We start from the raw sequence: 12,163 nt of genomic DNA, 5'->3' as shown, positions 1-12,163 counted from the left end.
CACTCCTCCCTCAACCCACTCCCTCCTCTATCCTGTTTCTTCCCTCCCTCCCGCACCCCTAAACACATTTCCCTCATCTATCCTCCATCTCTCCCCTCCTCCTCCCCTAAACCATTCCCTCATCTATCCAGTCTCTCCCTCTCCCCTTCCCCTCCCTCCATCCCCTCCATCCTCCTCTCTCCTTCCCCTCCTCCTCTCTACCCCTTCTCCCTTGCTTTCCTCACTCCCTCTTTCCTACCTCTACTCACACTCCTCACCTTCCTCTCTCCGTGGCCCTCCCCCACTCTCTCCCAGTCCCTCTCCCTCCATCCCTCTCTCCTCTTCCTTGTTCCTCTCTCTTCTACCTCTCTCCTACCTTCCTTCCTCCTCTGCCTGCTCTCTCCTCTCTCTCCTACCCCTCTCCTATTCCTCCCTGCTGTTTACTCCCTTCCTCCACCTCTCTCCCCTCCACCTCCCTCCCCTCTCTCCCAGTTCCTCCCTCCTTCTCTCTTCTGTCCCTTCTTCCTCCAGTTCCTCTCCTCTTCCTCCTTTCCTCTCCTCCCTCCACCTCCCCTCTCCCAGTCCCTCGCTCCTCTCTCCTGTCCCTTCTTCCTCCAGTTCCTCTCCCCTTCCTCCTTTCCTCTCTCCTCCCTCCACCTTCCCTTTCTCCCAGACCCTCTTTCTCCTTCCCTCCCTCCCGTCCTCTCTGTTCCCCTCCCACCTTTCCTTTCTCCTCTGCCTGCTCTCCTCTCTCTCTCCCCTACCCCTCTCCCATTCCTCCCTGCTCTGTTTACTCCCTTCCTCCAACCTCTCCTTTAGCTCTCTCTCCTCCTTTCCCCTCCACCCTCCCCATCCCTCCTTCCTCCAGTTCCTCTCCCCTTCCTCTTTCCCCTCTTCCTTTCCTCTCTCCTTCCTCCCCTCCTCCCAGACCTTCTTCCTCCTTCCCACCCTCCTGTCCTCTCTGTTCCCCTCCCACCTTTCCTCTCTCTCCTACCCCTCTCCCATTCCTCCCTGCTCTGTTTACTCCCTTCCTCCAACCTCTCCTCTATCCCAGTCCCTCCCTCCTCCAGTTCCTCTCCCCTTCCTCCTTCCCCTCTTCCTTTCCTCCCTCCCCTCTCTCCCAGACCCTCGTTCTCCTTCCCTCCCTCCTGTCCTCTCTCCGCTCCCTCCTTCCCCCTTCCTTTCCTCTCTCCTCCCTCCCTCCCTGTCCCCTCCTCCTCCTCCTCCCTCTGTCTCCTCCCCTCTCTCCTCCCTCTCTCTCTCTCTCTCTCCGCCTTGAACTTGCCCCTCCGTCCGTCTCCGCGGCTCTGAGCGCAGCGCCGGAGCGGCCGAGGTCGCTGGCTGGATCCGAGAGAGGGGGGTGGTGGGGCGGCCGGAGAGGATCGGTGCCGGGGCCCTGGGGGAGGTTTCGCAGCCCCCGCCACCCTACCATGTCCCGCCGCAAACAAGGCAGCAAGCCGCAACACCGCAGCGAACTAAGCCGTGAGTATGACGCCGGCCGGGCGGCCAGGCGGCGAGGAAGGGGCCGAATTGCGCGATGCCGGGGCCACGCCGGCGGACTCGTGGTCGCATGAGATCGAGTTAAAGAATCTGCAGCCGAACCGAAAGGTCGCAGCTCGGAGACGAGCGAGGGAAAGAAAATGTGCAGATAAACAGGGCTGGAGGGGCGCGTTAACCCCTTGTGCGCCGCGGCTCAGACCCACAGAGCAGGTTAGAGAGCGGAGCGTTGCCTTGAGACTGGTGCATGGACTTTCTTTCATCGCTCTCACTGGGTGACAGAGAGAAAGAGGGGGGGGGGGGGATTTTTTTTTTGCAAACCACACGTTTTCAGTTACAATACAGCCTGATGACTTATCTGTAGAGGGTAGGAGCTGAAAGAGCACTCAGTCAGAATGAGAAAGGCTTGCATCTCAGGAGAGGGACTGGGGGACTGAAGAGGGGAGGGGGTGGAAGTTGAACACCACTCCTACCCACCCACTCCACACCTCCTCTCTCTCCCCCTGCCCTTGTCTCAATCCAGACAAGACCTGTTCTCTCCTCTCCCCTTTCTCCCCCTCCCTCTTGCTGGGCCCAGACATGCCCACCTCACATGTGAGCTCCTGCCACCCTCCCTGGCACTGGACCTGGCTTGGAAGTCCAGGGTGGTTTGATCCATGCCTGACACTATATCCCTCTCGTTTCCCCATCTAAATCCCCTCATTTCCACATCTGGACTCTAAATCCCCACATTACCCTATCCGGACTCTACATTCCCTCGTTTCCCCATCCGGACTAAATCCCCTCGTTTCCCCATCCGGACTCTAAATCCCCTCGTTTCCCCATCCATCCCTGGTTTCCCCATCTAGACTCTACATCCCCTGGTTTCCCCATCTGGCCTCTACATCCCCTGGTTTCCCCATCTAGACTCTACATCCCCTGGTTTCCCCATCTGGCCTCTACATCCCCTGGTTTCCCCATCCAGACTCTACATCCCCTGGTTTCCCTATCTAGACTCAACATCCCCTGGTTTCCCCATCTGGACTCTACATCCCCTGGTTTTCCCATCTGGACTCTACATCCCCTTGTTTCCCCATCTGGATTCTACATCCCCTGGTTTTCTCATCTGGACTCTACATCCCCTGGTTTCCCCATCTGGACTCTAAATCCCCTGGTTTTCTCATCTGGACTCTACATCCCCTGGTTTCCCCATCTGGACTCTAAATCCCCTAGTTTCCCCATCTGGACTACATCCCCTGGTTTCCCCATCTGGACTCTAAATCCCCTAGTTTCCCCATCTGGACTCTACATCCCCTGGTTTCCCCATCTGGCCTCTACATCCCCTGGTTTCCCCATCTGGACTCTACATCCCCTGGTTTTCCCATCTGGACTCTACATCCCCTTGTTTCCCCATCTGGACTCTACATTCCCTGGTTTCCCCATCTGGACTCTACATCCCCTGGTTTTCTCATATGGACTCTACATCCCCTGGTTTCCCCATCTGGACTCTAAATCCCTGGTTTTCTCATCTGGACTCTACATCCCCTGGTTTCCCTATCTCGACTCAATTTCCCCATTCGGTCACCCAATAGCAGGCTCTGCCTCCTGGCTGTAGACATTTTCTCCCTGACACCCAATCCTCCTTCCCTGACACCAGTCATGGGGTGAGGAGGGGGGGGGGGGGGTGGAGATGTACAAGAGGTTGGGATAGAAAGGGGAGCAGGAGCTCTGAGGGGGGAAATACAGGCTGGTGTTGTGGCCGAAGGCAGGGGCCGGCTATGGTCAAGAGAAGGGCTTGAGGTAGTGGCGGAGTCCACTGCCCAAGGCCATGGTGGGTTGTCAGTGTTGGGTGAAGTACAGAGGATCAATCACGCCTGAATCCACCTTCTCCCAGCCACCCCCCCCCCCCCTCCACCGAATCGCTCTGGGTGGATTTTGACTCTTTGAAGACGCTATGCAAATGCAGAGAGTTTGCTATGACCTTTAGGCTTTTGATCAAGGGGGTGGGCAAATGTACCACAGTGATTCTATGCCTTTACAACCGTGTCATAAAAGTATTAAGCTTCAAGGTGGCAACCAATGCATCACTTTGCCCAATCAGGAAGCTTGACCTGAACATTACATCATGTGAGCCGCCACAGTCCCGCCCCCCCCCCCCCCCCCCCCCCCGCAGATAAATCCTTTGCTCGAATTAGAATTATTCAAGAGCAAAGAGAGGAGGGGAAACATTTTCCTATATGGACTGTGAGGGACTGGTTTAGAGGGGTGGCGATGGTCTCCCAGGACAGGCGTGATAAGAGGGAGGACTTGAGTGGCCTTTGGCCAAGGCGAACCTTGACCTTCATGAGAGAGAAAGTTAGGCGTGCATTATAATCGCCGTCCACCACTCCCCCCCCCCCCCACCGAAAGGTGTTTAACAATCCTGCACAGACCTGCCATCTGTGTCCAGTCAGTGCATCAGATGATTCCAGAATGTTTGCCATGTTCAATGAAAGAGCTTCCCGCCTTGCCAAGGCTTCTCACCATTGGGGCAGTTCTGAAGAAATCGCCTTCCTTGTTCCCAGTTCCCAATCCTGCAATCATTTTTGAGAATCTGGGAGCCCCTGTGGATTCTCCGGGCCAGGTGGCCCAAGGTTCACCCCCAGCGATGACCCGACCGGCTCCCCCAGTACAGAGGGAGAGCTGCACTGGCAGTGGTGCCTGCTTTTGGATGAGGCCCCCCCCTCCCCCCCCACCATCCGCCTAGTCTGCAGGAGGGAGGGAGCAGGGTCCTCGCGGCTGAGAACGATATCTGCGACTTGCCCCGTTGCAGCCTGTGGCGGCTTGCCTTGTGCAAGTTGGCGGATGTGTCCCCCTATTTGAGGGCAGCGCTTCCAGCTCAAAATACAGTACGTTTCCCCATATCCAAAAAGCTTGGGACTGGATGTTTTTCGGATAACCAAGTAATGGCTTCAAGAAGCCCAGTAGCATCAGTAGAATACTTGTATCAGTGGTTTAATACTATCAAAAAACAACAGAAGGCTGTTCAAGCACGAAGTAACGTTTAATTCTTACGTAAAAACAACATGATCTCTGCTTACAATAGGAGAAATGCAACACGGTAGGAATGCACATCTTGGAGTGTCCTATCCAACGGGTGCAGGGGGAAGCTCTGTCCACTCAGTGGGTGTGGGAACGTTGACCAACTGGAGCTGTGGGCAGAGGAACTGTCCATTCCAACACCGATTTGAATGGGAAGTGGCTCAACGTCTTGCTGTGCAGAAGCCGTCGGCGGGCCCTGGCGTCGGGGGCCGATGGGTCTTGGGGAAGCCGCACCCGAGCGACTCTCCACAATTCCTCAGGGGAGCTGCTCATTCCTGGTTGGTGCCAAAACCCGAGTCTCAGCGGAAGGTCCCGGCGGGAGCGAACCGGGCAAGGCCTTCCCTCGGTGGCATGCCCCGCCCATTCTTGGAGTGGAAGGGTTGGTGGTCCGGGGTGGGGGGAAGGGTGTTGTTGGGTTTAGCCCTGGCTCTGTACATTCGAGTGCAGTAACCCCACAGCACCACTGAGGAATTACTGCCCCTCCCTCCTTTTGGGAGGGAGGGGGTGCGTTAAACGTCTGCCTCTCCTGACATCCCATGACATGAGAGTCCGTGTCCTGAAACTACTGTTTATCCCGCAAACATCACCACTATGACTTTCTCGACTACCCTCTACTTGTATCGATCCTTAACCAGTTTGTCTGTGCTCCTCCCTACTTCTCCCTGGCCCAATCTTTGTAGTCAGCCGCCTCCCTTTTTCCCATACCAGACCTGAAACGTTGGCTACCCTTTATGTCCCACGGCCACTGCATGACCTACATGTTTGTGTATTGCACTGACAGTTTACACCAGGCAGCCCTGAGAGGGATCTTGCTGTGTACAGACATTGGCTGGAAGCGTCCTTTCCCTGCCATGTGGTTGGCAAAGGTGGCCCCAGGAACAGGAACCTTTGTTCCTCTTCCTCGGGACGCACAGCTTTGCCCAGGGAATGGGAGATGGTTTCGAGAGGCTTCAGGCTCTCCCGTGTTGACGATGGAGCTGGGGATGTGGAAAGGCTGCAGAGGGATTTGGATGGATCAGGAGAACAGGCAAAGAGTTGGGAGATGAAATATAATGTTGGAAAGTGTGCGGTCATACACTAAGGGAGAAGAAATAGACAGGCAGACTGTTATTTAGATGGGGAGTGGAATCAAAATTCCCAGGGGCAAAGGGACTTGGGATACTCTAAAGATTAACCTCCAGGTGGTGAAGAAGGCGAATGCAATGTTGTCCTTCAGACAAGAGCAGGGATCTATTGATGAGACTTCATTAGGCATTGGTGAGATCTCACTGAGAGTACAGTGTACGGTTTTGGGCACCTTATTTGAGAAAGGATGTGTAGGCGTTGGAGAGGGTTCAGAGAAACTTTACTTGTATGATACCAGGACTGAAATGGTAACCTACACCGACCCCGGTATGGACTCGTGGGCTGAAATGGCCTGTTACCGTGCTGTATGTCTAAATTAAAAATGAAAAGATTGGCCACCCCTGCACATGAGGAACTTTTATTGGCTCTGGGATTGTCCAAAAGGATGAGGGGGTCCTCATAAAGGCATTTCAAATGCTGAAAGGCCTGGACAGAGTCGATGTAGCCAAGTTGTTTCCCCATGGTGGGGGAGTCCAGGACAAGAGGGCACAACTTCAGGATAAAAGGGCGTCAATTTAAAACAGAGATGCGGAGAAATGTCTTTCGCCAGAGGGTCGCGAGACTGTGGAACTCGTGCCACAGGTGGTGGAAGGGAGGTCGTTAGGTGTATTTAAAGCAGAGATTGACAGGTATTTGATTAGTCAGAGCATCAAGGGTTCGGGAGAAAGCCAGGGAGTGGGGCTGAATGGGAGGATGGATCAGCTCATGATTAGAATGGCGGAGTGGCTCGAGGGGCAGTTGGGCCTACTTCTGCTCCTATATCTTGTAAATTAAGCTAGTGTCTTCAGTCCAGATCTGACCCAGTTGCAGCTGGGAGAGGGAGAACAGGGTGGGAGGGGAAGTGAGATGACTGCGTATTTCCTCAACACCCCCCCCCCCCTTTTTCCCATTTGCGCTGGGACTCTTTGTCCAGTGTCAGTGGAATTGGAGAAGCCCCGGGAGATCCAGCTTCCAATGGTGCTCCGCCGAACTTCCAGTCAACCGGAGGAAACCTTGGGAGGTGACCGGACGTCCTCAAGGCCAAGCCTCATCTCTCGGCTTTTGGTAAAACTCAGCGAGGATGAGGAAACTTTCCCCCTTTTCTTCCAAGATGAGGGGGTTGGCCTATGAGGAGAGATTGAGTCATCTGGGACTCACTAGAATTTAGAAGAATGAGAGGGGATCTTAGAGAAAGGTATAAAAGTATGAAAGGCATAGATAAGATAGAGGTAGATAAGTTGATTCCATTGGTGGGGGAGATCAGAACTAGGGGACACTAGGGAGTGAGGTGTTTCATTCCCTTTTTTTAAGTTTAAATTTCTAGCATACAGTGTGGTAACAGGCCCTTCTGGCTCACAGGCCCGTACTGCCCAATTACACCCAATTAACCTACACCCCTCCCCCCCCCCCCAACCCCAGGTACGTTTCCAGAGTCCGGTGAATTCTGCAGCATAGAAAGCTATGCAGACCAAGACACTTTTCATATATTTAAGAAAGTGATCAATAAACTATTGACACTAAAAGGCATTAAGGGAGAGAGAGCAGGATTCTGAGATGGAGGGTCAACCATGGGCCAGTCAAGTGTTTGCGGAGGTTTGGAGGCCCTGGCAAATTTCTACAGATGTGTGATGGGAAGTGTGCTGACCGGCCTGGTATGGAGACACCAAACCCCCCACACCCCTGCCAATTGTGAAGCCCTGTAAAAGCTAGTGGACACACATCACGGGCAAAACCCTCCCCACTATTGAGTACATCTACAGGGGACGTTCCCGACGGAGAGCAGCAGCGATCATCAAAGACCCTCAGCACCCAGCACACGCTCTGTTCTCGCTGCTGCCATCAGGACAGGGGTATCGGTGCCACAAGACTCGCACCACCAGCTTCAGGATCAGCTGCTACTCCTCCACCGTCAGACTCCTCAATGAATCAGGGACTCATTTAAGGACCCTTATGGACTTTATTGCTTTTTAAAATTTTTGTTTGTTTACATTCCTTTATTTGTTCACGTGAACATTGAGCGCAGTTTATTTTTTTGTACCACCACTAAGTGGTCATTCTGCCTGACCCACGGGAAAAAAGAATCTCGAGGGTTGTATGTGATGTCATGTATGTACTCTGACAATAAATCTGATTGTAGTACAGGTCTGAAGGGCTGAATGGTCTCCCCTGTTTCTATTTTCTGTTTCTCTGTAAACTGTGTTTCTTTGAAAATGGCGGCAACGTCTTCGGTTTCTTGTAGCAGACCAAAATCCTGGTCAAAGACAGTTTTAAGAGGGGGCCTTTTGGAGAAGGGATCTCAGTGGTGGAGGGAGGTGGGTGCTGGGAGTGGACGAAGGCCAGGGCTGGGGGAATGGAAAGATTCTGGTGGGTTTAGGAATTTAAGGTTGCAGAGACATGACCCTCTTTCACCGCCTTTATCCTCTCCATTGCTTTCCTTCTCTCGCTTTGCCCCCACCCCCTCCACCAACTTGCCCAAACATGAAGGCGGGCACATGTGGCTTGGTTACTGTCTGCTGGGACCTCTTCACAAGCACAGCCCCGAGCTATTCACCTGGCGCCCTTGTACTGAGCCCCAGCCTCTGCTCCCTATGGTCTCCAGGGACGGACTAGCTCATCGAATCATACTGCCCTCCTGGCGCCACCTGAGATGTCTGGGTCACTTCACCTGAGGAGTGGGCTCTGTGAGTGGGTATCATGAATCTGCAGGAGTGGGACAAGGCTGCCCGGCCCGTCATGCTGATGCTAGCTCTTTCAACAATCTTTCCAATCAGTTCCAAGCTCTGCACGTTGCAAGATTTCATCTAGTTCCATTCTGAAAATTCCCGTTCAATCTCATTGCAGGGAACATTCAGGCAGCACATTCTGGAATTGGCTGCTTTGAAAATAATCCCCTCCATTTTTCCTCCTTTCCCTGCTCTGGGATGTTTGACGAGTGTTAGTTCTGTGCAATTGTTTGGGACTGCAAACAAACAGGTGCAAGCCTGCCCCACCATGTCAAAGGTGTAGAATAACTCTATTAGCCAATGAGGCCATTTAGCCCCTCTTAATTGAGCAAACCCATCAAAATGCAGGCAAATGGAATGTAGATTTGTGGATTGGAAGGGATGTCAACCTGCTGCAGGCAAATGGGACTAGCCCAGAATGTTAGTGCTTGGGCTGAAGGGCCTGTTCTGTGCTATATGACTCTAGAAGGCTCCTCTTCAACCCATTCTCTTGGACCCTACTCAAACATCTCAGGGGTTTTATAAGAAGTCATAGGGCGGACCTTTCCCATTTTCGAGTGGCATAGGAAATTAGAATTGAAGTTCAGTAAAACTGTGGGGGGGGGGGGTGGTTGAGAGGAGGAGATTCTCATTGAAAGGGAGGAGCCTGTGGATGACAGAGTAGCTATTGCAATGTCTCCACCAGTGGGAGAGTTCTGAATGAGGTGACGTAGTTAGATTAGGTTGGTCATTACAACGGAGGTGCAGGGTGCAGAGGGCAGTGAAACTTGGAATTCGCTACCTAGGCAGTACTGCGGGGTGGATCACAGGACGGGTTAATAGGAGGGGTGTGGGGGATGGATCATGGGAGGAATTAATAGGAGGAGTGTGGGGGATGGATCACGGTGAAGTTAATAGGAGGGGTGTGGGGGATGGATCACTATATGAACCCACCCCCATCCCCGTGATCAATTTTTGAAAGTTATGGGGAACTGGCGCAGAAGAGGAGATGAGGCCCTGGGGGTTAAGGAATCCAAATCCCTCCAAGACCCTCTCCAGCCTCCTGGCCCGTGTGTGACATCTCTGCAGGATGCAAGATGTGCAGCTTGCAATGTTGTGGCTGTGGCCTGACCATAGATTCATAACCTGTCGGCAAGCACAGCGATACAACGACCCAGGTTCGATCCTGACCTCGAGTTGGGGAGAGGAGGCTGTCTATGTGGAGTCTGCAGGTACTCCCAACACCCCCCATCCCCGAGATGAGTTTCCTCCCACATCCTGAATGTAAGTTAAGTGCCTGCTGCAAGTTACCCCTAGTGTGGTAATGAGATCATGGCTGATTTGGCCATGGACTCAGCTCCATCTACCCACCTGTTCCCATAATCCTTAATTCCCCTGTTATTCAAACATCAGTCTGCATTTTAAATACAGAAAGTCTCTGACATGATTTTTCAAAGTTACGATGGTTCAAATCCATTCTGTACTTAGAATTTTCATTCTCTCCTGAAGCGCTGTATCAGTCCCCACACTGATTCCACTGCCCCGCTCTCTCCCCACAGCCCCGTGTCAGTCCCCACACTGATCCCACTGCCCCGCTCTCTCCCCACAGCCCCGTGTCAGACCCCACACTGATCCCACTGCCCCGCTCTCTCCCCACAGCCCCGTGTCAGACCCCACATTGATCCCACTGCCCCGCTCTCTCCCCACAGCCCCGTGTCAGACCCCACACTGATCCCACTGCCCCGCTCTCTCCCCACAGCCCCGTGTCAGACCCCACATTGATCCCACTGCCCCGCTCTCTCCCCACACACCCATGTCAGACCCCACACTGATTCCACTGCCCCGCTCTCTCCCCACAGCCCCGTGTCAATCCCCACTCTGATCCCACTGCCCCGCTCTCTCCCCACAGCCCCGTGTCAGACCCCACATTGATCCCACTGCCCCGCTCTCTCCCCACAGCCCCGTGTCAGACCCCACACTGATCCCACTGCCCCGCTCTCTCCCCACAGCCCTGTGTCAGACCCCACATTGATCCCACTGCCCCGCTCTCTCCCCACAGCCCCGTGTCAGACCCCACACTGATCCCACTGCCCCGCTCTCTCCCCACAGCCCCGTGTCAGACCCCACACTGATCCCACTGCCCCGCTCTCTCCCCACAGCCCCGTGTCAGTCCCCACACTGATTCCACTGCCCCGCTCTCTCCCCACAGCCCCGTGTCAGACCCCACACTGATCCCACTGCCCCGCTCTCTCCCCACACACCCATGTCAGACCCCACATTGATCCCACTGCCCCACTCTCCCCATGCTGAACCCACTGCCCCGCTCTGTTCCCACAGCCCCGTGTCGATCCCAGGCTGATCCCACTGCTGTATCACATAGGAAGTTGGAGAAACATTAAATTAACTTTTATTGAATTCAGCGTGTTCAATCACATAACGATGCTGACACATTGCGGTAGTTCAACTGACCTAAAAAGGTTTTGCCGCTGATTTTCGTCGGTACTCAGCATCTGATGCCTCTCGTGTCAGTGTCAGCCAGAACTGATGGTTCCAGTTGCCCTGATACCCGCTTTTCCGTGGTTGCAATAGCCTGGTGAAACTTTTCACCGTGTTTGTCACCGACAGCACCAAGATCAGCGGGGAAGGAGTCCAAGTGCGAAAGCGGAAAATGAATTTTCAATGACACGTCGCGCTTCATGGTTTTATCTGCATGAGGTAGACTTAAAATATGACAGGAAATCACAAAAATAGGTTATATCTAAAAGACTGTATGTGATAGGAACATTTTAAGGTGATTTTCAAGATCAGCAGCGTAAAATCCATAAAATAGACCCAAAAGTGTTTGGGAAGCAAAATCTTTGTTGCCAAGTGTATCACCTTCCAAGCTGGTTGAACCCTGAAGTGAAAGTTCACATGGTATACATTACTTAGCAAGGAGACAATACATCTGCTTTCTAAATTTTGGGCAGGTCTTGACCTTTCTGTGGCAGGCCCACTCTCCACCTTCCCAGTGGCTATCCGACCCTCAGTGGGAGCCTCAGTCAATCCCGTCCCTGGCATGGTCCCCGTCTGGATGAAGCATGGCTCCCGGTGTAGGAGACAGAGCTATCTCCCAGCGCATTGGCAGTCACCACGTTAAAAGTTGCCCAAAAGAAATGGTTCTGTTTGGAGAGTGTTCTCAAGGGACCAGCACAGGATCAATGGGCTGAATGGTCCCCAAAATCATGCTGTGGGATCTCCTGCATTAGGGACGCAGGAAGGAGATCAGTCTTGGCTTTGATGGCATTCTGTGCTCAAGCCTTGCGGGCTGGACTCTGACCAGATAAGGCCATTCAGTCCCTTGGATCTATTCCAGCTCCCATTAGTCCCGTTTCCCCTTTTTTAATCTCCCCTGCAACCTATTCCATCTTACGCATTCCGCATTTCGATAGAAATGTGTAACAGTAAAGCCCCTGGTATCCAGCCCCTATTGGGATTGGTAGATGCCAGATAATTTTCTGGTTGCTTGAGACTGCATGTGGTGAGCAGTGCCAATTTTAAACCCGTAATTTTTTTACCTCTTTATTTTCCTCGATTGTCTTTACGGATTACCTTGAGGCTGTCAGTTGAAGTCGAGATAAGTGTAAAATTATGAAATGAATAGATAGGATGGAAACAGGGAGGTTGTTTTCACTGGCAGGTTGAACTAGAACCAGGGCACAGCTTCAGCTTGGAAGGTGATTATCTCTCCACTGATTTTCCAGATTATTGCTGAGATTTCCTGAGCCTTAAAGGTGGAAAATTGTGTCCATGTGTCTTGGGGGTGGTTGGACATGTGAGGC

General features: G+C 53.1%; 1 protein-coding gene across 2 annotated transcripts in view; it reads left to right on the top strand.

Annotated features, from left to right (window-relative positions):
* Positions 1–943: 943 nt before the first annotated feature.
* znf296 (zinc finger protein 296) overlaps positions 944–12,163 on the top strand; it is a 52,625-nt gene continuing 41,405 nt past the window's right edge. For both annotated transcript variants that reach the window (XM_069910132.1, XM_069910131.1), the window contains exon 1: positions 944–1,461. In XM_069910132.1, the coding sequence (XP_069766233.1) occupies positions 1,410–1,461 (52 nt within the window). In that variant the 5' untranslated portion in view covers positions 944–1,409. The remainder of the gene's footprint in view (positions 1,462–12,163) is intronic.

Source organism: Narcine bancroftii, chromosome 13, assembly GCF_036971445.1.
Source record: "Narcine bancroftii isolate sNarBan1 chromosome 13, sNarBan1.hap1, whole genome shotgun sequence".
In the NCBI taxonomy this organism is placed as follows: domain Eukaryota; kingdom Metazoa; phylum Chordata; class Chondrichthyes; order Torpediniformes; family Narcinidae; genus Narcine; species Narcine bancroftii.
This window is presented reverse-complemented; position numbering and strand designations above follow the sequence as displayed.